This window comes from Gopherus flavomarginatus, chromosome 2 (assembly GCF_025201925.1).
Source record: "Gopherus flavomarginatus isolate rGopFla2 chromosome 2, rGopFla2.mat.asm, whole genome shotgun sequence".
Lineage (NCBI taxonomy): Eukaryota > Metazoa > Chordata > Testudines > Testudinidae > Gopherus > Gopherus flavomarginatus.
The window spans coordinates 264,032,874-264,057,138 of NC_066618.1; the positions used below are offsets into that span (position 1 = coordinate 264,032,874).

At 39.5% G+C, this 24,265-nt stretch overlaps 1 protein-coding gene across 4 annotated transcripts in view; it reads left to right on the plus strand.

Moving 5' to 3' along the window:
• ATP6V1C1 (ATPase H+ transporting V1 subunit C1) overlaps positions 1 to 23,557 on the plus strand; it is a 42,152-nt gene extending 18,595 nt beyond the window's left edge. For all 4 annotated transcript variants that reach the window (XM_050941108.1, XM_050941109.1, XM_050941111.1 and 1 more), the window contains 10 exons: positions 2,791 to 2,876; positions 4,534 to 4,628; positions 12,729 to 12,820; positions 13,832 to 13,930; positions 15,693 to 15,761; positions 17,798 to 17,890; positions 17,976 to 18,069; positions 19,658 to 19,755; positions 21,102 to 21,228; positions 22,942 to 23,557. In XM_050941108.1, coding sequence (XP_050797065.1) covers positions 2,791 to 2,876; positions 4,534 to 4,628; positions 12,729 to 12,820; positions 13,832 to 13,930; positions 15,693 to 15,761; positions 17,798 to 17,890; positions 17,976 to 18,069; positions 19,658 to 19,755; positions 21,102 to 21,228; positions 22,942 to 23,037 — 949 coding nt within the window. In that variant the 3' untranslated portion in view covers positions 23,038 to 23,557. The remainder of the gene's footprint in view (positions 1 to 2,790; positions 2,877 to 4,533; positions 4,629 to 12,728; positions 12,821 to 13,831; positions 13,931 to 15,692; positions 15,762 to 17,797; positions 17,891 to 17,975; positions 18,070 to 19,657; positions 19,756 to 21,101; positions 21,229 to 22,941) is intronic.
• The last annotated feature ends 708 nt before the right edge of the window (positions 23,558 to 24,265 follow it).

Sequence of the window (24,265 nt, forward strand, 5' to 3'; positions counted from 1 at the left end):
TGGTATGGAGTTTACCGATTCCAAAAAAGACTTATTATCTTCCAGGGCAGGGGTTTGGTCTTTCTTTAGGTGGGGGAGAAAAGGAAGAGATTAGAGGATCTCTTTCCATTAAATGCTATAATTCTTCTTTGAATACTGTCTTCTTTGAGTGTGGGTGCTCCACTTCAGGTGTTGGTGCATCCCGGCGCCGTTGATCAGGGATTTACAGTAGCAGTTTCCACACGGGTTGCATGTGCACAGTAGGTGTCTTGCACATGCCATTGGTGCCACATGTAGCAAGTGCATGACCTGAGCCCTCCAGTTCCGTCTCAAATGTCCTCGGCTGAAGACAGAGCTCTGGGGCAGTGTTAGCACTCTTCCCTAAAACCGTTAGAAGAATTGTTTAATTAGATAGTTAGTTAGAAAGTTAGTGTTAACTTTTTTTTTTCTCCCTAGTAAATTTTATTTCGTTAGCTACCTCCCCTCAGGGGACAGTTACCTGTTAAGATGCCTATGTGAAGCTATGGCCGTTTCAGATGAGCACTTGTTGTGTGTATGCTGCCTGAGTGAAGGGCATATCCCCCCCAAATGCTCCCACTGCAGCAATTTGAAAGCCAGAGCCCAATGCAACAGGGATCTCCGGCTAAAAATGATTTTAATGGATAAATCCCTCCAACGAGAGTTGGACAAGCAGACTGTCTCTCTGGGGGCTCTTCCAAATGGGAAAGGAGACATACCCTCTGAAAAACCAAAAAAGAGGGCTCAGACTTCTCCATAGAGAGCACCTAGAAAACAAAGGCGATCTCCTGCCAGGTCGCTGCCCTGGATGCCGACATATGCTTGGGTGAGCATCTATGACGCTCCAGGCACCTCCGGCACCCCTGAGGTCCAAGCGAAGGAGACTGAGTCAAGGCACAGACAAAGACATGCCTCCTCTATGGCACCAAGTTCACTGGCATGGAACTCGAAACCAAGCGTCTCCTCAAGCACCATGCCTCTGCCCCGGCACCGACATTATTCAGCATTATTCTTTCTGTCTGGAAGATGGGTTATTCAGAGTGCCAACAAGTTAAACTGTTGGGAGGATAAGCAGAGATAAGATGAGCTATAGTTATGATGGAAGGCATTAATGAATGCTTGACTTGTGGACAGGTGTAGAGGTGCTTGAAACTGTGACTGTGTTAATCAGGTGGCAGGAGCTTCATGTGCCAGAAACTGGGAATGGGCAACGGTCTGGATCACTTGACGATGATGATTACCTGTTCTGTTCATTCCTTCTTGGGCATCTGACATTGGCCACTGTCAGAAGACAGGATACTAGGCTAGATGGACCTTTGGGTTGACCATGTATGGCCATTCTTGTGTCCTCCCACTTTTCCCCTTTTGGTTTTCTAATTTTCTCCTAAATCAGTAGGATTCTGGCCACTGATGCCTAGAACATTCCCTGAAATTTTGGAATTGATTGGATGTGACGTTCAAAAGTTACTGCATGAAAAACAAATGTCCTTGAGTAAGGCCTTCAAGCTCAGCCAATCAAATGACCAACTAGTAGCGGTGCTGACGTTTTCCTTAGCAAATCTGCAGTTAATTGCTTGTGGTAGTTTATTGTACAGATTGCTAGGTATAGCCTTACATGAGTTTGTCCATTGAAGTCTGAGGAGGTTTGTGTGTGGGGAAAGTATCTGTAGCCTGGGCAACATAACTGCTTTTTTAAAACGAAGAGCTAAATAAGCAGAACTCCTTTTCCTTTCAGAGCATTATGTTCACAGTGTCCTTGCTAAACCAGCATGTGTCTTACTGATACAGACATAGTAAGGCATTCAATAGAGGTGATCGTTGTCTTATCCAAGTCTAAAATTGTCAGTTAATAGTTTGACATATTCTTAACTGTCTGAGTATTAGAGGGAGAGAAGGCGAAATGATTAACAGTGGGATAACTTTGTTATAAAGCTTTCAAACAGAAAGCAAGTAATCTTTTAGGTTTATACATGTAAATGATTGAAATACTTTTAAAAGAGCATTCTACTTTCTTAGACAGGAAGGATGGTCTTGTGTTTAAGGCACTGGACTATTATTCAGGAGATTTGGGTTCTCTTGCTGGCTCATCCGCAGTCTGTCTTTGTGCCTTTGGTAACTCACTTAACACTTTGGTCTACACTTAATATTTAGGTCAGGATATCTACAGTGCTTAGGTGTATAAAAAGCCACACCCCTTAGCTCCATAGTTATGCTCAGGGAGATGGAGTTCTGATAGCAATAGAAAAACCCCTTCTGTCACTGTAACCTGTGTCTATGCTACGGAGTTACAGCAACATAGTAGACATGGCTTTAATCAGTCTGTGTCTCAGTTTCCTTTGTGTTAAATAGGGATAATTATGCTCCCAACCTCAAAGGGTGTTTGGAAAACTGGGCTTGGATTTTTCAGAAGAGCCAAGTGAGACAGGCACCCAAATCCCACTGAATATAAACAGGGTTTGGGCATTTAATACCCTGGAACTCTGGAAGATAGTCACATCACAATGACAGGCACCTAGGAAAGCCTAAAAAACAAAAGCGATATGTCTGCAGCTGTTGGGGAGATGGCTTCCTGTAAATGCAAAAATTCTGTAAGGTGAGGCTTCCAGGAATGCAACTTAAAAATTAAGTTTGATGTAATTGATCTGAAACTGTTTGGAAAACAGTATTAAGAAAGATTGGGCCAAATTGTCTTTGACTCAGAGGAACTAATGTAAGAGATTCTCTTATAAGATGACAGTGCTTTCTTCATCCTCAAAGCAGTTCATGTTTTGTTGCTCTATCTTGGTTCTCCAGCGTGGTCAAGAAGGTGGCCCAATATATGGCTGATGTTCTGGAAGACAGTAAAGATAAAGTTCAGGAAAATCTGTTGGCTAATGGAGGTAAAGTGTTAACTTTATTCTCTCCAATGGTTCAGGATTTTTTGCTTTTCCCCCTACCAACTTAACAGATCATGTAAAGAATAAGACTGAGAACTTAGTTTAAACATGAAAATGTTTTCATCTGTCTGTTGCTTAAGTCACTTGTATTGGAGGGGATGATGCTTCCAATTGTGGATAGAAAATATAGGTACAGATCTGTATGGTAAATGTCCACTTTCAAGAAAAGCCTTGGGTTCCTTTCGGGTACTGTGGTTTTATAGCTCCACCAGTTTGAACTCCAATTTTTTTTCTTTTATACATTTTTAAAGATTTTGTTTGGGATCCAATACTCCATCAATAAATTATGTTAATATAAAAGGGTGCCCAAATTTTACCTACTAAGTTCTTCAGATAAGCTAGCTGAGAATCTCTGCCTCCCCCCAAGTTGTCAAGTGACATTTTACCAAGCTAGTTATCTCTTAGAAACAGACGACTGGCTATGGTGGAACACAGCACTGATCCCTCAGGTCAGCATTCTGTCGCCAAGTAATCTGGCAAATTTAAACTCCATTTTTTATTGCTTGCTATTGATATAAAAGAGAGATACAAGAATTCAGTTAAAATAACTGCTGAAGTAGTGTTCAACAAAAAAAGCAATCTGATACATACATATTTATACATAAACTGCGCCTAGCACCTATGCATGAAGCTGCTACTCTGTCTGAGAGCCAAATTAACTTTGAAATTCAAAAACAGCTTTGTGCAGATCAAGACTTGAATGCCATAGGTCAGGGGTGGCCAAACTTACTGACACTTTGAGCTGCATACAATAATCTTCAGAGGTCTGAGAGCTGGGTACGCCTGCCGGGGCTCAGGGCTTCAGCCCTGCTCCTTCTGGAGCCCCAGCAGGGCAGAAGCCCCTAGTCCCACCACCTTGCCACTGGGTGGAAACCCCAAGCCCCCCGCCCCAGTCTGGCAGATGGAGAATGGTGGGGAGGGGCTCAGTGAGCCACACTTTAACTATAAAAGAGCTGCATCTGGCTCGTGAGCTGCAGTTGGGCCACCCTGCCATAGGTGGTAGGCAGACATAGTATTTTTGTCTTCATCACTTTGCTGCTTCTCAAGAGACATGATTAGCATGTTCTCCAGGTTAACATTTCTTCAATTTTAAAGGTCCACAGAAGTCAATATCTGAAGGCAAGAATCCCAACTAATGCACCTATAACTTCTTAGCTTCAGACATTCTAATACCATAAGTCTAAGGGTATGTCTACAGTTCCCATGTTACAACGTGACCACAGCAGCACTGTGACGTGGGCAGTGTAGTCATGCTTTATCGCCGGGGGAGAGCTCTCCCGGCCATTTTAAAACACCTCCTCTTTCCCCCTGCCCCCCTATGAGGAGTGGTAGCTTTATCACTGGCAGCATGCTGGCGCTTTTCAGCACTAACTTTTTTGTTGCCCGGGGCTGTGTTTTGCACCCCTGAACAACTAAAGTTTTAGTGCTGAAAGTGGTAGTTTAGACAGCCTTAGTAACAGGGCTAATATTTTTGAAAGTTTACAGTCTTTCTCAGTATCTTTCATGGCAGCATAAACAATACTGTAGCAAACAAGTAAAGTATTCAAGTCTGTTATCTTTTATTACCAAACTTAACACATTTGTTCCTTCACATTTTTAGTTGACTTGGTTACCTATATAACAAGGTTCCAGTGGGATATGGCCAAGTATCCAATCAAACAGTCCCTGAAGAATATTTCAGAAATAATTGCAAAGGTAAGATGACATATAATTCAAACTACATATGTATTGTGTTGCTTTCATCTTTGATACAAGAACTTAGTTTGACAATGATTCTCAATTGTTTCTACTCTAGACTACCTATGAAACAAGAGATTTTTCTCAAGGGTCACCTCACCGCCACCTATCACCAGTTCTATGACAACTGTAGTCTTTGGCTACAGCAAAACATACAATATTTATTTCATATGTAAACAAAACTTGCTTCTATGCTATGGGTTTGGCTGGTTGGTTGTGTCTTTCATTTGGTATCTGTGCTCTTTTTCTTCCTAAACCAAAATCTGTTCTCTCACTGTGTATAATCTCATGGATTTCAGTGGTATTACACAGGTTAGGGCAGATATGACCCCTTGAGTTGTTGCTTCTTGTGTTAAAGCAACAAGAGATTTCAGTATCTTCTTCCACTGTGTTAATAGCGCCAGGGTACTTTACAGTTTGTTTCTGTTCTCCTGTGTGGTGTGTGAACCGGCTAATGATGGAATTTGCACAAAAGAAAATCCAGAAAACAACAAAGCAGCTGTGCAAGGCGCATAAAAGTACCTTCTTTAGTTCAGTTGGTCAAAATTCTCTGGAAACCCATAAAAGAATCATGAAGTAGGTTGCAGGTAAAAGGAAGACTCAGTGTCAGAAGGCTGACATGAGCTCTGCAATTATGGTGCATGCCAGGGCTGCCCAGAGGATTCAGGGGGCCTGGGGTCCTTGGTGGCAGGGGGCCCCCGCTTCGGTGGTAATTCAGCAGCGGGGAGTCCTTCTGCTCCGGGACCCGCTGCCGAAGTGCCCTGAAGACCCACGGCGGGGTTCCGCACCGCCGAAGACCCGGCACTTCAGCGGCGGGTCCCGGGGCGGAAGGACCCCCTGCCATGGGTCTTCGGGGTACTTTGGCGGCGGGTCCTGGAGCAGAAGGACCCCCCTGCCTCCAAATTACCACCAAAGACCCAGAGTGGAAGAAGGCCCGGGGCCCCACAAGGGTTTTGTGGGGCCCCCAGAGCAAGTGAAGGACCCCGCTCCAGGGGCCCCGAAAAACTCTCGGGGGGGCCCCTACAGGGCCTGGGGCAAATTGCCCCACTTGCCCCCCCTCTGAGCGGCCCTGGTGCATGCCTCAACTATTTGCAGATCACATCCTAAGATCTTCTGGTTTGAGCTTCTTGCTAAGTTTGTTATAGCGGTATACACCATGTAGCTGATCCAGATTGTAACTGACACTTAGTTTGATGCACTGTTACGGAAGACTAAGTTCAAGATATAGTAACTGTCATTTCTTAAATTAGATAAATAGCTTAAGGTCACTTTTTTAAATCAATAATCATCTGTGTTCCTAGGTGTGGTAATTAAACTTTCATGTATTTTGTGTCTGCAGTACTTTATCCCCGCTGGAAGTATGAAGGCTGACTTCTGGCTTTGATTAAAAAAAATGCATGACCTTAATATTTCATATGTGCAGTGTATTTGTGTTAAAATGTGAAACTATGTAAGGTCATGAATTCTTTGTAAGCTTGAAGGAAAGAAGAAGAAATGAAGAGAATTGTTTCTGGCAGCTATAGTTGTAAAATGTTTATCCACTCCTAGATTTTAAACTCTGGAAAAAGCTTTACAGTAACTTCACTGGTAGATTTGTGAGGTGTCTTATTAAGCCGAAACTTGAGGAAATGAACTCTCTGAAATCTGTTACTTGTCCAAGTACTCCGTACTTTAACAGAACCAGAAGATTTTGCCACTATGCCTTCTCTCATCATTAGTCCTGCAATGGAAATTAGATATAGAAACAATCCTAGTTATAGTATTGTATCTGTCCCGAGGTGGAAGATGGAAATCACTTAGCGAGCTACACAAACGTAAGTGTAATTTCATAGAATCATAGAATATCAGGGTTGGAAGGGAACCTCAGGAGGTCATCTAGTCCAACCCCCTGCTCAAAGCAGGGCCAATCCCCAGACAGATTTTTGCCCCAGATTCCCTAAACAGCCCCCTCAAGGACTGAACTGACAACCCTGGGTTTACCAGACTAATGATTGCATTTTGGATAGCTCAGACCTAAGCAAGGTAGTGTACTCCATGATTTCTCTCCCCCACCCTTCTAGCCTTGGAAGTTGCTAAAACTCTTGCCCACTTGCCAAAAAACTCTGCATCAGAACCTTACTTTTGATTATTTTTATTTTTTTAAAGCCATTTCTACCCATTGAGAGTTACAGAGAACCTGAACTGAACAATGTAAACTGATAGCAACATCTGTTTGAGTCTGTAGAGAACCTGAAACAATAGCCCTGAGGGATGACCAGTCACATTGATCTCAATCCAGGCTCCATGCACTTTGCAATTTTGCAACTGCATACCTGGGAATTTTCAAGATGGCATGAAATCTTGCCATTTTGCTGCACCCAGGACCAGACATCTTTTTTCTGTCTGTTGCCTTACCCTTCCAGGACCTGCCTACAGCTGCCTCTTACTGCACAGGAATTGCCGTACTAGATCACAGCATGTTTCGTCTAGCCTAGAGGTGGGCAAACTCTGGCCCATGGGACTGACTCCTGCCCAGCCTCTGAGCTCCCGGCCGGGGAGGTTAGCTCCTGGCCCCTCCCCTGCTGTCCTCCCACCCCTGCAGCCTCAGCATGCCGCACCACCAGTGTTCTGGCCTGCCGCTCCTGCCAGGCAGTGCGGCGGTGTGCTGGCTCCAGCATGATAAGGGAGCGGGAGGTCTGGGGGGCAGTCAGGGGACAGGGAGCAGAGGGCAGTTGGATGGGATGGAGGTTCTGGGGGTGGTGGTCAGGGAACGAGGGCAGCGGTTGGATAGGCGTGGAGTCCCAGGGGGCCTGTCAGGGGGCGGGGGTGTGGATAGGGGTTGGGATTGGGAGCAGGGGGTTGGCTAGGGGATGGGGTTCCTGGGGGGTGGTTAGGGATGGGGAATCATGGAAGGGGGTGGTCAGGGGATAAAGAGTAGGGGGTTGGATGGGTCAGGTTCTGAGGGGGGCAATCGGAGCAGGACATGGGAGGGGGCAGATGGGGATGGGAGCCAGGCTGTTTGGGGAGGCACAGACTCCCTACCTGGCCCTCCATACAGTTTTGCAACCCTGATATGGCCCTTGGGCCAAAAAGTTTGCCCACTCCTGATCTAGCCAATCTCCTGTCTGAGAAAGGCCAGCGCCAGATGCGTGAAACCTCACTGTAGGCAGTTGTAGTATAATCTGCTCCATGTGAAAGTCTCTTGCTGATTCCCAATAGTTAAAGATTAGCTTAAACCCTGAGGCATGAGGCTTTTATATCACTTCCAAAATACCTTTTGCATTAAATACAACTCTGGTTGTTCTCGTTTACCATATTAATGTCCTAAAAAACTCTGAAGCTTTCCCCGCAAGAGGGAATTAATTTGATCACAATGCATGTTTCCTTCACTGTTCCATGGAGTCATGGAGCAGGGACTTAAGAAAGAGTCCAAGTCCAGCCCACAGCCAGGGAGCAAAGGAAACGGAAGTGTAGGCTGGCAAATTAGGCAACCTGAAGACCAGCTCAGCAGCTGAGGCCTGGGGAGCCAGTGAGATAAGCAGCTGAAGCTGACTACAAGCTCTCATGTTCTCTGGCACATAGGGAGAAAAAGGGTCTGAGCTGAGTCCCCAGACATAATCCTAGGAGCTGAGACTGGGTCCGGGGCACCTATTGCCAGTAACTAAAAAACCTAACCTTGGAAGCAGTGATGGTAAAAAATAATGAACGAAGTTTATATCAGTGAGTTTGACTCTGAGGCATACCTCTATTTTTTTTAATGGGGGGAGAAGAATGGGAATGAAGGATATTTATGGCAGTAGAATCATTAATTTTGCTGTGGGATTCAGTTTTGTTATCTCAGGGTAGGTTAGGAGTCGGGTGAGGGGCCTGGATATAATCTTTATATTAACATGAGGTCCCATTGCTCAGACATCACTGACTTGATATTCAAGAACTGAATGGTATTCATAGCTTATTGTAGTCCCTAACTATTTATATACAAATCCATTTTTGGTTAATGTAGTTGCTAAATAACAATCTCTCTCATACCATGGTAATGACAGTGGTATAGATATGTTAGCAGCAGTGGCATTGGAACAATTTTTATAGAGGGAGTGCTGAAGACCATTGAACAAAACTGTAAATCCTGTATATGATGGAAACTATGTCAAGCCAGGGGTTGCTGCGCACCCCGAGCATCCTTAGCTCTTGCACCCCTGAATTTGATTCTGATATTGAGCAAATCTGAGTCTAAATAACTTGGAAGGCCTGCTGCCAGCTGAGGTGGAGTGTTTCAGGAAGTGAAAAGCGTGATGTAAGGGGGTTGCTGGAAATATTGAAGAGACTTGAACATGTAGTTTCAGTTGTCACATGGTTACAAGCTCCTCTTTCCTCCTTAGTTTAGCTAAAATGATTGTTGCCTTGTGGCAGCAGCCATTTCCACTATTCACTCTTCATTGAATACCAGTGAAATCCAACTATAAGCACACATGTCAGAAGATTGCCACTATTAGTGTGCTTATCAAACTAACTAGCCTTGGCATTCAAAAGTTCTGTGATCCATTCAGAATACAGCACATAACTGTCAGTGACAAGATACCATTCTACTGTGCCCCCAGCTATAATTTTAAATGGTTAAGTCTACGTTTTCTACCTTTTTAATAGAAAGAACCCCTTTAATAGAACTGTTATAAAATCAGTGTTTTCTTTTGACAGTATCTTGAGTTAGTTAGCCTTTGCCTTTCTGTGGCAGTGGAAGACCATTATTCTGTGACATTGTTTCATTGAGATTATGTGTTAATTACCCCCCAGTTACAATGCAGTGGCTCTTGGGACTTGCTATGCATTTTTATCTAATTTAAGAATTGTAGCTTAAAAGGACAATGATGTTTGTAGTTATTGGATATTTCTGCCACTTTGGTAATACAGTAATATTTTAAATTTAACTGGAAGCAAAATTGGCAGTCATTTTTGTAAATTCTAGTTGGGCTGTAGTCTAAGTATCAGATTAGTTATTGCTTATAAAATCTATGGCTATGAAAAACATCATATGAAATAGCTGGTGATAAAAGTATGAATGGTTCGCCATGCAGCTGTTGATGTTCCTTGTTACTGAACAGCCTTGTGTAAACAGACAACTGGTTGTGTCAAAACTATTTCAGATTTTTTGAGAGAGGTTGGGAAGAGCTCTTAAATGAATTCAAGCTGTCTTGAGACAAAGTCAATCTCAACATCATTTGAGTTTTTTCTTCTTTCTTCTATCAGTTTTTCTTAAATGATGCACAATTAGCTGTACAGTATTGTTCCCTCATGAAATCACAGGAAAGGCTTGGTGGAGGGGAGGGGAGGAGGTTTATGCCTAGAAATCCCAGCAGATCCAGGAAAAATGCCAAATACACTAACATCCTTGGCTGATCATCGTTAATGGCTGTCTTCCTAAGCAAAGGTCACATTGGCTTCTAGCTGTTAAAAATGATTCTACAAGAAGGGCATTTAATGTAAAATATTTTTCTCTCTGAATGGTAATGTAGATGCATTAGCTCTGCCAAGTGAAATGTGTTTGGAATGTTTTTAGCAGGTCTATGTTTAAAGACCATGTTACTCAAAGGTCACTAGTAATTGCAGATACCACGTCTCACGAGCTGTTAAAAAAACAAACCAACTTCTCACCTCTGCTTTTTCAGATTTTTATGGCTGATGTAATACTGTCCTCTTAAAATCAAGTTGGTAACCGTACCATATTAAATGAAAGGCTTCTGGGGTTTCAGTTTCCAATCTCAGACCTTAAGAGAAAGTTGTTAGATTACAACTACAAGCAGTTTTTTTATGCTGTGTACTGTTTCAGCCACCATGCAAATAAAGACATAGCACTTAAGAGCTATTCCATTGTGTTTATATATTACCAAAAAAAAAAAAAAGAATAGAATAGAACCAGTGATTTTATTTTATTTTATTTTGTTCCCTTGGCTGCTGGTAGGATGTTCCAGTGCCTTGGATCAGAACAGAAAAACCCTCTGGCAACAACATAGGCCCAAATAAAGGCACTACCTATTAATGAGGCATTCATATATTGTGTAATGTATATGTTCCTAGATACTTGAGATAGAAGCAGTACAGGAAGATTTTAGGTTTAATTATAAGACTAGAGAGGTACACTGTACTAAGTCCTTTTAGGCACTTGAAGAACTAAATATTTTTAAATCCATATGCTTAACAGACGGCCAACATGTAGAGCCTTCCTAAATTCCATGTGATAAGGGAATATCTATTTTACCATCTCTTTGACAAAAATCTCAAAAGATCATTAAAGGTCCACAATGACTTTCTAAATCTTAAAGATGGAGTACCAGGTATGCGTGGCTTTGAGTAGCCATGGAGCAAGTTGGCAATTCTGAGAGACTAGACTTCTAGTTACAGACATAGATCCTTAATAGAATCTTATAACAAGATGGCCCTGAGATGGGCAGAGAATCTGTATGTAATGCCAAAGATGCCTTATATTTGAAACTAGCACCTAGGCTAATGTAATTGGGAATAATAAGACCCAAAACAGTGAATAAATAAGGGGACAAAATAGTCTTGGAGGAAAGAAAGAGGAGTTAAGACGTACCCAGTTATCTGTAGCTAATGAAATAAGTCAGGCTCTATGATTTTTAATTTTGAAATGCTTTGATTTTTAACCAGCAATAATTACATTGGACGTGGCCCAGTGCAATTTCAGCACAAGCCAAAATATCCTATGGCACTCTTTACTAAATGAAGAAAACTCTCAAAAAAACATGCTGAAACAGGCCTTCCTCCCTCACCCCCTCCTTTTTAGTTATAACAAACTGCTGCAGACCTGCAGCAGAGATAGCTTGGTGTTATGCCAAGATATGAAACAGGACTAAAACTTCGTAAATGAAATTGGCAAGTGACTTTCTGATGCAAACTTTGCTACATCTTCCCTTCAAAGCGTACAGTTAGGGAACTGCTTAGTTTAAAACACTGGTGTAATATAAACATGACAATATTTACAATTGGAACATAGGAATTTTCATACTGGATTTAGACTCAGCGCCTCTAGTCTCGTATCTTGTCGGACAGTGTCCAGTGCCATATCTTCACAGGAAGGTATAAGAAACCATACACTAGGTAGAAGTTGTGTAATCTGCCCACATTCATGTCTCTTCTTGACACAGACTAGCTTAAACCCTGAACATGAAGTTCTATATTGCTTCCTAAAAAACTGTTGTTAACTAGTGTAAGTCTGGATATCCATGTAAATGTCCATTCCCTTTTTGAAACATACTAAATGCTTGGCCTCAGTGACATCTTTTGGCCAAGAAATGACTTGATAGAAGGAATAATGATATGATTAGAAATCAAGGTCAAGAGGGAGGAAGTTAAAAGTGTACAGGGCAACATGTTTGAGCTGCCATTAGTGGACAGAAGAGTATACGGGGATATATTGGGAACGGGATGAAATATGTTCACAATTCACTTTTTTTTATGATACAAGTGAAGATCATGTGTTAGAAAGTAGTCTGTTCACTACTGGCAGTTGGTCAGTTCCACTTAAATGGATGAGAGTGTTTTATGGCAGAAGAGTTGTGGTAAACTGTTTCTGCGACTGTATTTTGTAAAGCGTTTTTAGACATGTGATGCACTATAGAAGCACAAAGCAAAATGGATGAACAGTTTCGATTGTGGAGTCTCTGAAAGTTTCTGGAATAAATTAAATATCTTGTAAAGATAGTTGACATGAAAATACAGATGAAATATTATTTGGTAAGGGGGAGGTGAGTGAAATATGCATCACTTCATGACACTTCTGAAAACAAACAGCATGTCAGCAAAGAACTTGTGGTTCATAAACAGCAAGTTCCAGTCTACATTACTTTGGATTTCCTTAAAGATGTTTGCAATGTGTTCCCAGTTTCAGAACTGTGCAGCAATACAACTTGTTCAGTGCTTTGTTTTTCCAGTTTTGTCAAATTACTATTTACAAATAAAACTTTTTTTCTTAGAGGCAATTTAAAAAAATAATTTGTTTGCTAAATTTACCCTTTTATGAGACTTAAAGTGAACAATTTGATTTCTGAATTTTGTTTTTTAAAGGGAGTAACCCAGATTGACAATGACTTAAAATCAAGAGCATCAGCATATAACAATCTGAAAGGCAACCTTCAGAACTTGGAAAGAAAGAATGCGTAAGTGATTTTTAGACCTTGCTAACAGAGCACAAAAAAATGGCAGTTTAACTGCAAAGTGTTGGTAATGTGAATATACTACATTTTGGCTTGGTAGATTTTAGAGGTGTCTGTTTCAGAATTCTGGTGTGTCATGACACTTAGCTGGTTTACTGAGGTGAACAGGCCTAAAATAGCAAATTTTTTTATTTTTTTTTTATTTCACAATAGTTATTCACAAACAGTATTCTACTTAAGTAACACTACTAATTATGTGATTCTGTTGCTTTTGGTTTCCTTATAATTAAGTATCTACCTAACCTTCTCTTGAGGAAGCTTCCCCTTTCATTATTGTTGTCTGAAGAAACCAGTTAATATTGAACTTGATATATTCCTCAAGTACAAACAGTAACAGGCAACTTGTCCCCAAAAACCCAGACTAGTTAAGCAATGTAGACACGATGTCTTAGATGGGTAAAGATAAAACTTAATGAAAATAAGGAGTCAGAATAACTTTAAATAACTGAGGGTAACAGTCTGTCCTTCCCCTCTGTGTGTGAAAGGTCCTTAATGTAACCAGACTATGGTGTTTTCAGTGTGGAGGTATGCACTATGGGAGGGTATGCCCAGTGGCTATGGGCTACATACAAGCCCTAAGGATACATTTTTTCAGAAGTGATTTAAGCTTCGTACTTTTGCCTCTTAAGTCATTTTTTAAAATGGGACTTAAAAACACATAATTGACTTAGAAACTTTTATTGCAAACCCCCACATCCCACATATGGACTGGTCAGGAGCCTCAGCTGCTGCCATGCCGCATAGGCTATAGTAGTGACAGTGGAACCACTGATAACTCTTGTCTTGCTACTCTTTCTGTAACTGAAGTTTTTGTAAGTGCACTCTGCATACTAGTAATTTAGTTCTTAAGTGAAGTACTTACTAAAATGTTGTTAACCAAACACTAGAATTTATACAGACCAAGTTTAAGATTTGAACTATACACTTACTATAGCAGTTTTTGTTCCTCTACAGGGGAAGCTTGCTAACTAGAAGTCTGGCTGATATCGTAAAGAAAGAGGACTTTGTACTTGATTCAGAATACTTAATTACATTGGTGGTGGTTGTACCAAAGTAAGTAGTCTCCTGGTACCAAATTCTGAATAAAAATATAATCAAAATGCAAGCAAAAATGTAAGTTATACAATATGTTTTGTTAGAGGTAGGAAAGGACTGTTTATAGTATGGCTTTTAGACAATTTTGAGACTGAAAACAATATAACCCAAACTTTTAGATGCTCACCTGTGGCATAATAACCTTGTGTGTGGATTTTTTCTCACTGTTGCTATCTTATGGCTTTATCATACATAGCGGGTGCTCACTATCCACAAATTCCACTGGAGAAAATTTGGAATTATGCCTTTAATGTTTTGTATGAAAGGTGATGCCCCTTTTTAATGTTACAAAAGTTGTCCATATAAAATAATAAAATCCAAGCAAAATACTGGATGAAAGCCAGGATTTCTTTCCTAATTTTCCTAAAAGAACTAGTCACTGATTTGCCTGGTAATTTCAGTATTAGCTCGTACCACTTAACGTAAGCTTTTTTTTTTAAATACATTAATTTTAATACATTAAGGTTCTATTTAGTTTCTTCATCCCACCTTCTCAAAGAGCTTGAGCATTGCCTTTAGAATCGTGTGCAACCTCTAGCAATTTAAAGAATATTCCTTTCAGTACTCTTGTAATCTCACTGAGTCTTCTAAATGAATTCTCTGACTGGCATGACGGTCAAGAGGAATTGTCGGGTACATACTGAGTACTGTATAGATAACTTTTCAAGTATTAGCTTCAAACTGAAAATCTCCCCCTCTGCTAAAAAGTGCTAACCTAGAAACCCAAATAATCTTTTTTTTATTATTATTATTTTTTTAGAGTGAACAGGGTAGAAATAGCAGGCTGAATATTTCTTGAATCAAAAACTAAGGAAACTCTAGGCATTTTGTTGTGCTGCCTTTACGTCACCAGGCTATCCATTTGGGACGGAGAGTAGATGGTGGTCTTCTAATTTACAATATATATGCACAACGTTACTAAATAGTAGTTCACTATTCAGTAAGAATTAAATGTAACACCATGGGAAAGGCAATATTATCTATTCTAGTGGCAGTAGCAAAAGAGTGAAAGTAAAGACTCATGGATTGTATTTTTCCTCCTGCATTTGACTTGTTTGGACTTTAGGCAGGTTGTGTAGGGATGGGTTCCATTCCTGTAAACAGGAGTGAAATACCCACAAATCCATCATACTAATTTTGAGTACTGGGGTGCATAATGTCTCTGAAAAGCTGGTTCTTTATCTCTGTACTTACATTTATCCAGCTCCTAAAAAGAGGTGTAAATATCTCATAGGAGTGTTCAGAGACTTCATTGAACAATGTCTGTCAGACATTTGGAGATCCTCTGAGAAGTGTTAAACATGTAATTATTAACTTCGTTGTGTAGCTGTGCCTGATTTTAAGAAAAACGTTGGCTTTCACTTAAAAAAAAAAAAGCTGACTTCATACAATACACGTAAACTTAAAAATAATATGTTTAAAGATCAGATACTATTTCTCCTAAATTTATCTGAATTTTCATTTGAGTGTTTTCTTTGCAATATGTAGTACCCTGAAAAATAGGACAGTGGGCCAAATTCCCTATTTCATAATACTTTCTGGTGTCCTCCAACGATAGGAGGGAAACTTGACTAGCAAGAGGATGAAACAATTTTCAAATACTCCTGTGGGTATCTTAATATTTAGGGGTTCTCTGCCTGCTCCTTGTGACCCATTGGATTTTTACCATGGCTTTATTGTTGTAGCACTAAACTTGAATTATAACCTATTTATTCTGTAGGTCAAATTACAATGACTGGGTTAAGCAATATGAAACCTTATCAGAGATGGTAGTTCCACGATCCAGCAAGTAAGTGGCTTTTTTATGATTCAGCTTTTCAGAATTAAATCTTTGATTTGCTTGAATTGGGTTTTAGTCACGCACAAGAGTACCTCTTGACCCTAAATCTTTAGGACCTTTTATTTTTAATTGGGTTTTAATTGCTGATTAGTAATTGATTATTAAGTCATTACCTACATTCTTATTAAATAGTTCATCTGAATTTAACTCCAAATACAATATTCTAAACTTTAAGATTCTCTCTAAAGTCTATAGTTCACAAAGGTGTCAGTCAGTCCCAGTGTTTATAAGGCATGGACTGAAGAATTGAAGCAGGAAAATTAAACTTGTCCAGATGTGTTGTGTTAGTCCTGGGCTCCAGTGTCTTTTTTAAAAAACAAACAAACCTACCACAGGGTCACTGTGTTGCCCTTACTAGAAGGGCTAAATCATTGGAAACCGGATGCAGATGGTTCTGGGCAGGGGATAGGATGGAGCTGTGTAGTATTGGGTGGAGATGAGTAATGTGTGTTTTGGCACTCTATAACCATGGAGGTCAGCACATTACCTAGAAAAAAATGTGTGAGAGGAGGCAGAGGGTACTCTATGTGATGGTGTAGAGGTGACTATTGTGTACTGTTTTGTGGGTGGTGCAGAGAAACAGGATGGATTCTTGTGAGTGCAAATCCTGGATGTGAGTGCAGTGTGTGGGTGTTGGGTTGATTTTGTTGTTGGGGAGAATATTTGGGAACATGCTGGAGGATTGGATGGGGGAAATCCAGTGATCTTTACTACTTTACAAAAGTTTTCTGCGGGAAGGGGGCATGGGCAAATGCATTTTCCTTTGTCTGCAAGTCATATGAAGCAACACTGGATTTTTTAAGAGTGCCTAGATATGTGGTAAATACTTTTTAAAAAACAATCCTTTCCTTCAAGAGCTTACAGTGTAAATTTAACACAACAAATGTTTGTAAAGACAAATGTGAGAGAAGTGGTGGGGGAGAGAACAAGGGCAACAATAATATAATGTGGTAACTCAAGCGCATGCAGTCTTGATGCCTAACTTCCAGTCCTTTCAGTTTTGTTACAGTTTCTGCCCCTTATTACTTGTAGATGGAAGTGAGGATTTTTTAGAGGGATTTGAATGTGGCAAGGGAGATGGCTAGGCAAACAGTGTGTTTCAAGTGTTAAGAGCATTATAATTAGGTAAAATTCCCATTTCCTATTTGAGGCATCATTTTCCAGAAGTTTCCTAGTCGATTATTTTGATAATTAGGTATATTCTTGCACACTTTGCTCTTAGAGTTGGGAATGGGTGGGTGGTGTAAATCAGGTGGTTGAGTGACATCTCAGCGTTGAGTGACAGATTTCCTGGCGGTGGGGAACAGGCTAGATCCTTCTAGCTGTTCACTCCAGACATTTTAGCATTTGAGCTTTTAGAAAGATAGCCACATTGTATTGAGATGTTAGCTGGACTTTAGAGCACCCTTTCCAAGATGGCTAACACAGCTCCATGCCACCCAGCCACCTACTCCTCATTCACTGTTACCTCCTCAACTCTCTTGTCCCTCTGTACTTGCACCCATTTGCTTTCATCTGAAAGACATCAAAGTAAATGTGACTGCTGAAAACTCTCATCACTGCATACATTGAAATGAAATCAGCTCAAGTTCACTTCCAATAAAATATGGCTTTAAATTGGAGAAATATCCTGTTTAGCACAGCTAACAGTTTTACTCCAGAAGGTATGTGAATGTGAAATGTAAAGAGTTCCTCTCTTGTTCAAGTATGACAGAGGCAAGTGTGTGAGCTACAATTACTCTTCTCTAATGTAGTTGAACTCTGGAAATTAAGCAACAAAGAGTTCTGTGGCACCTTATAGACTAACAGATAGAAATTAAGTATTCTGGGTGTGGTAGGGTTGTTCTAGAGCCATTCATAAGCAACTAAATTGATCTTACCAGTTCTGAGTGACCACAGACTAGAATTTTGATTGTGATGCTTCATAAAGGTTCTCAGCCTGAGAATTGTAACACTTTTTTTTTTTTTTCTTTTTCTTTACCCAGTGTTCTTTCTGAGGACCAGGATAGTTATCTGTGTAATGTCACCTTGTTCAGGAAGGCAGTGGATGACTTCAGACACAAAGCCAGGGAATACAAGTACGGTCACTTCTTCAGATTGATTTCCTATTTAAGAGTACTCTACACAGCCACTAGCAGTGTTTTTGCTCCTCTCCAAATGTAGGTTTATGGTCCGTGATTTCCAGTATAATGAAGAAGAGATGAAAGCAGACAAAGAAGAAATGAACAGACTATCTACTGACAAAAAGAAACAGTTTGTAAGTTGGTATAAACTAAATATTATTTTGGACAGAAATTACAATAACTGAGCATTTAAGCATGAAAAGGTCACTGCTGCAATCATCCTCAGACCATGAAGCTGACAACAAGAGTTCTTTTCTCTGTTACATCTGCTTTTGGTTTGAGACATAATGCTCAAAGATGATAATCCTTGAGATAAAGGTATACTTCAGTTGCATGTAAACTGTTTAATATCTTTTTTGATATTGAATAAACTCATCAAAATGGTAACTTTGTCCCAAAAGGACTTTGATAATATGTAAGTTGTTTCCATTACACTCATGCTATGGGTCCCAGCTATGAACACCAGTTAAATGCATTGTAGCCTGCCTGAAAACATTACAGAAGGAAGCTCATAGCATTACAAAGTCTTTTATAAAATATACAACTATGTCTCTAGTCCAAAAACATTTATTTAGAAAGAATGTGGTGTCCAAGCAGAAAGCTAAAACTCAATTCTCTCTTTTTAAGTAGAAGAAAAAACACACATTAAGTTTTCCTCCTTCAGTGGTACAATATTCCCAGCCAGATCCTTAGCTCTGGCTAAAGAAAATGAGGATGGGGGTTGAAGTGGTGCTCTCTGTGATCCCCTGATCTTGGGGCTGCTCCGTAGTGGGTCAATCTAACCCAGTGACATGCAGACTGAGGCTCAAGAGCCGTGAGTGGCTCTTTAATGTGTCTCCTGTGGATTTTTGCAGCATATATTCAAACACTGTGTGATTTAATTTTTATTTGATCTGAGTTATTAACCAATCAGGATGTTTTCACTGTTAATCAATTGTAATTGATAAAATGATAATACGTGGTCAATTATTTTGCTGTGAGAATAATATACTACTCTTTAAATATGGATATATAGTGCTATAGTAAATTAAAAAATGAATTCATACTACTCTCTCTTTCTTTTGAATAATGTTGATTGCTGATTTGGCTCCTGAACCACTGAGGTTTCAGTATCACTGATCTAACCTGTGCCTGCTGCCAGCAGACCTAAGGGGCCATTATGACCCTAGGCATTCCTTGTGCATAAGAGAGCCCTGTCCATATCCCCTATACCAGCAGCTAAGAGGAGTGACATTGGTTCTCTGTGAGGACTCTATCCTATCCAGGGATCTCTCTATGCAAAGAAGATCTTAACAATATGGTTTCCTGTGTTTGGGGCTGCTTCATACCGTTGGAGTGGAGCAAAGCAGATGAGGCATGACTCAGGATGATTGTTCTAATTTTCAGAGTTAATAGATTTCTATGGGCTAAAAGCAGAGTAGCAGAGTGATTATGAACTTCACTAATAGTTATTTGGCTATTCTTAAAAGTCCAGTGTAGTCTGTCAACCCAAGTGCAGTTTTCAGATGAGATCCCTACTGTACTTTCTCTATACTAAAACATTTTGGAGTTAGCTGTCCAGTGCCTACTCCTCCATCCATACATTTTCTGTTTATGTTGTAATACCGCTTTTAACACTGAGTATCTGTTTACACAAATTTGAATAAGGCTGAATCTTTATTTAGGCTTGTGAATAACCTCCTGTCTCTTCTCCCCTCTTTCCTCCCCCTCAATCCCTAACAGGGACCTCTGGTTCGGTGGCTGAAAGTGAATTTCAGTGAAGCATTCATTGCATGGATTCACGTGAAGGCATTACGAGTTTTTGTTGAATCTGTTCTAAGGTAAACAGATTTGGAACTGAGTTGCACTGTTTTTCCTAGGTTTTTAAAACCTATCTGTAGCTACATGTAGATAACTGCGGATCTTAATCCATGCACCATCTGGCTCAACTCATTCTGTAGTGTTCTTGGAGGTGCTCTTGCCCTACTCCTTCAAGCATCTTCGGCTCTCTGGATATTAGAGCAAGAGGTCCTCACTAGTTGTTAATGGTTTGCTTTAATTGCATGACTTGTAGAAGAAAACTTTCTAGACTTAGAAACGCAAGCAATAAATAAAGTGATTTATTCAAGATACACAGAGAAGACAAACCACTCATATTAGTCATTATTAGGTAAACACAGTTTAATACAAAATTCTTCAGGCTTTGAGGCATACAAAGCAACCCAAGACTCCTCATAGTAGTAACCACTAGATTTATTTTTTCTCCAGCATGTGGCTTTACTATTTTCTCATATTCTGCTTTTCTCTTGTTCATAATGGACAAGAAGTATAGCTAATAAGTTGATTAAAATAACTGGATGAATTCTGCAAAGAAAGTGGATTGTTAGAGTAGGAACATCTGGTTCTCAATTGAAGTTTGCAGCTTTCTAAATTGGATAGTTACTGAAAGCTTCTTGATACTACATTTATAGTAACAGAACAATGTAAAGAATAAAATGAGGTAAATAAAGGAGCAGTGTTGAAAGAATGGCAGGGATTGGTAATAGAATCATAAGTTAATTTGATAGGTCTTTTCCACAGCTAGCCCATCCCACACCTATGCAGGCTTGTTACTTTGGGAGACAATGTGAGTAAGGAAAGTAGGATGAGATACTGGAATGAAAATGAGTATGCACCTAGAGAAGTTAAAAGATGACTGTGAGAAGGGATTGACAAGAAGGGGGGGCTAGCCTTTCCACACAATCACACAGATGAGATCTTTCAACCTAGGTAAATTACTTAGTTGCTACCCCAAGAATTAGAAGTAAGCTAATTGAAGTCTTCAAAACTTAAAAAAAATAAAATAAGGTGGAGGATGAAGCTTGGTAAGAATGAATATGGGAGTTCAATATTGACCATGGAAGGATTAAAAAAACAAGTGTCTAAATATTAGATTACTCTTCTTATTTAACATGAAATAAAATTCTTTTCCAAGGTTCTCAATATGATGAAACAGTAATAACAATATAGTCTTCCAAAAATTAAAAAATAAGCAGATGTTTCATTCTCAGGAATCAGAAAGCTTTAGCAAGGTCTCTTCTCCCTAAAAAGTGGTATAGCACTATCTGAGGTAAGAATGAATAAACTCTTATGCAACTTCAAAAAAATCTCATTAGCATCTGTCACAGCTTTCTGCTTGCTTCCTCAGGTATGGTTTGCCAGTTAATTTCCAGGCAATGCTCCTTCAACCCAATAAGAAAACAATGAAGAAACTGAGAGAGGTTTTGAATGATTTATACAAACACCTTGATAGCAGTGCAGCATCTATCATTGATGTAAGTAACTTGTGTAATTTTTATAACTAGTTTTTATGGTGTCCAGGTGCCACCCACGTTCAACCCTACATTGATTAGTCCTTTCTTAAAACCAAGTGGGAGTGGTCTGCCTCACTGTACAGTGTTAATCCTCTAAAAGGAATTGCTTCATGAGAAAGAGATGCAGGCTTCTAGGCTCTTCTGGATGCTGTTCAACGAGCTCCATGGATTGTCTTGGGGCAGGTCACAAAACATGTTTCAGGTGCTGTTTTGTTTTTTTTTAAAGCTCGCCCTCTCCATTAAGTACAACCATTCCTCATTGCTCTCCTCCAGTGCAGAGGCCATTTAATCTTAGTGGCATTAATTCAGTGGAGTTCTCCAGATGTCTTCTGCATGGGTTTTTGCAAAGGGGGAAGTACTAAATTTACAACCAAGTCACCTGAAGAGCTGTTTCTATGTTCTTGGGGACTGCCGGAGGTCCAACATACACTGTACAGTTCTTAAAGCACCTTTCCATGGCCACTATACCATCGTGGGCACAGAATAAGAAGAAGATAGAACTTTAAATCAAATGGGTTGAGAACAAATGCCTTCAGTCAAGTTTAAACTTAGTTTAGAATTAATCTCTAGGCATTTCATAACTTTTAAGCACAAATAATACAGGAGATAGTATTTGCCATCTCCAGTCTGAGGGATTGCTTCTGTTTATTAAAAACAAGCAAAGCATACTTTACTTGGCAGTTTCAGTAGAGATGCAAAGGATTAAATTAACATGAAGTCAGAATTATCCTTTCCACCTCTAGAAGCCCTCAGTGCAAGGGAAGCTTGCGCTGCTGCTGCCAATACTGTACTTGTTCTGTGTCTAGATAAAACTTCAGTGTCCATAACCGTTACCGTTCATGAGCAGTTGACATTAAAACAAGCCAATGTCTTGAGAGAAAAATGCATGTGAAATGTGGAGTCCAGACAAATAGTCATGAAAATGTTTCAAAAATTCTTTTAATGTAAGAAGTCAACGTTGATCAGAAATAGGGAATGGAAAATTATATTTAATCCTGTAGACTAATTTTCAGACTTTAGATCAGCTAAATTTTCTTCTAGTACAATTTTTAAATTTGCAGAAATATTAAATACAAAAGTTTTTAATGAAATATGCATGTAAATAAACAAATCTAAATTTCATTTACACTGATTTTTCAGTTTCTCCTTTAGATTTCTACACTTAAATAGTCAGACAATACTGCATTACTTAAATATTTCTATATTAAGGAAAATCCTTTAATACAAACTATTGTAGAGGTGTAGCAGTAATGCATGTGATTTGCTGAAGATTGTGTGAAACTGGGAAAAAGAAACAAATAACTACATTTTTGCTCCATATAGTGATGCTATGGTAACAAAGCCAAATGGCATGTATTACTTATGCTAACCTACCAGTATTTTTTAAAGGAACATGTTTTTCTCTATCCATCTTAGTTCATTTTGGGAAGCCTGATGGCGCATTATCCTTTTCTTCCCTTACGTTTACATTACCAGACAAAACATAACCCAAAGTTTAAAATTCAAATAGTTTTTTGATTTTTTTTAATTATTTTTTTTTTTACGTTTTGAGGTCTGGCATGACTAAATGTTTGACTATGTCATGTAATCTCCTGAATGGGACACTGACAAATTATATTGTAAAATGTATAGTAATTTAAAAAAGAGAAAAACCGTACAAACCTTGTTTCACAGGCAACTATGGATATTCCAGGCTTAAACCTCAGTCAACAGGAGTACTACCCATATGTGTACTACAAGATTGATTGCAATTTGCTGGACTTCAAGTAAACCTTTCCTTATCCTGACAGTCCTCTGATAGTGTTGGTATAAACAAACAGAAGTGAGGTTGAAGTACAATGATACTTTTAACTCTGTTAATCCTATGCTTGCTTCTTACTCCCTTTACTTAGGTGAATTTTCCCCATGGTGGTCCATCTCTTGACATTTTCTTTTAAAGAAAAGTGTAGGTATTACTTCTTTTAATCAATCAAGTCTGTAAATGTATATTGAGAGAATGAGAGTATTTATAAACAGTCATTTATTTAAAGAAAAGGGTCATTCCTCTTTCATATGGTGATTGCATTAATTTCATTTACCATTGTTCATAAAGACCTTGTTTACAAAGGAAGATAGTGTAAACATTTATGCCATTTTGTTCTCTGTATTTAGTAGATACACAGATATTAACATTGTTATTGAATTGTGATGTAAAGTATGTGATATTGATATACAGTCTGTGCTTTCAGAATATTTTAAATTACAATCCATAAGCACTGTTGGAGAAAATAAAAATACCTGTGCAAATGTATGGTCTGTCTTATTGTGATGCATAGAGCTGTAAAAGTCTCCTGCCAAACATTAATACAGCTAATGTAAAGATGTGATATGCTGTATCTGACAGTATAGAAATGCAGTTTTCAGTTTAACACAAATATTTGATGAGAGGCAAACTAAAACAAACACCTGCATTGTTGAGAGAAGTACTGGAGCAGGTTTTATTCCTATAATTTAAAGTTCCATGTGTGAATATATATATACACAACTGCTCTTAAGGTGACAGTCATAGCATAACTCTCTGGAGGAGTGAGAGAGACATAGGCTTCTTACACCCTGGGCCTAGTCAATATTTCTACTCTTATATATACGTATTACTGTGCTTTCACTTATTTGCAACGGTGGCTACTCTTATAATGTAGCACCCAAACTTCTAGAGAGAGAACTGCTACTTACCCTATATCTTCATCACAAAGACAGCATCCTTTTAATGCTTGTCGGAAAGAGTTTATTAACATTTCCAGTAACTGTTCTCAAGACATTTGTATTTGAAACTGTATCTTCCACTCACTGTTTCAACACTGATGGATTCCAAGTACACCTCTACCTTGATACAACGCTGTCCTCGGGAGCCAAAAAATCTTACTGTGTTATAGGTGAAACCTCATTATATCTAACTTGCTGTGATCCACCAGAGTGCGCAGCCCTGCACCCCGCAGAGCACTGCTTTACTGCGTTATAT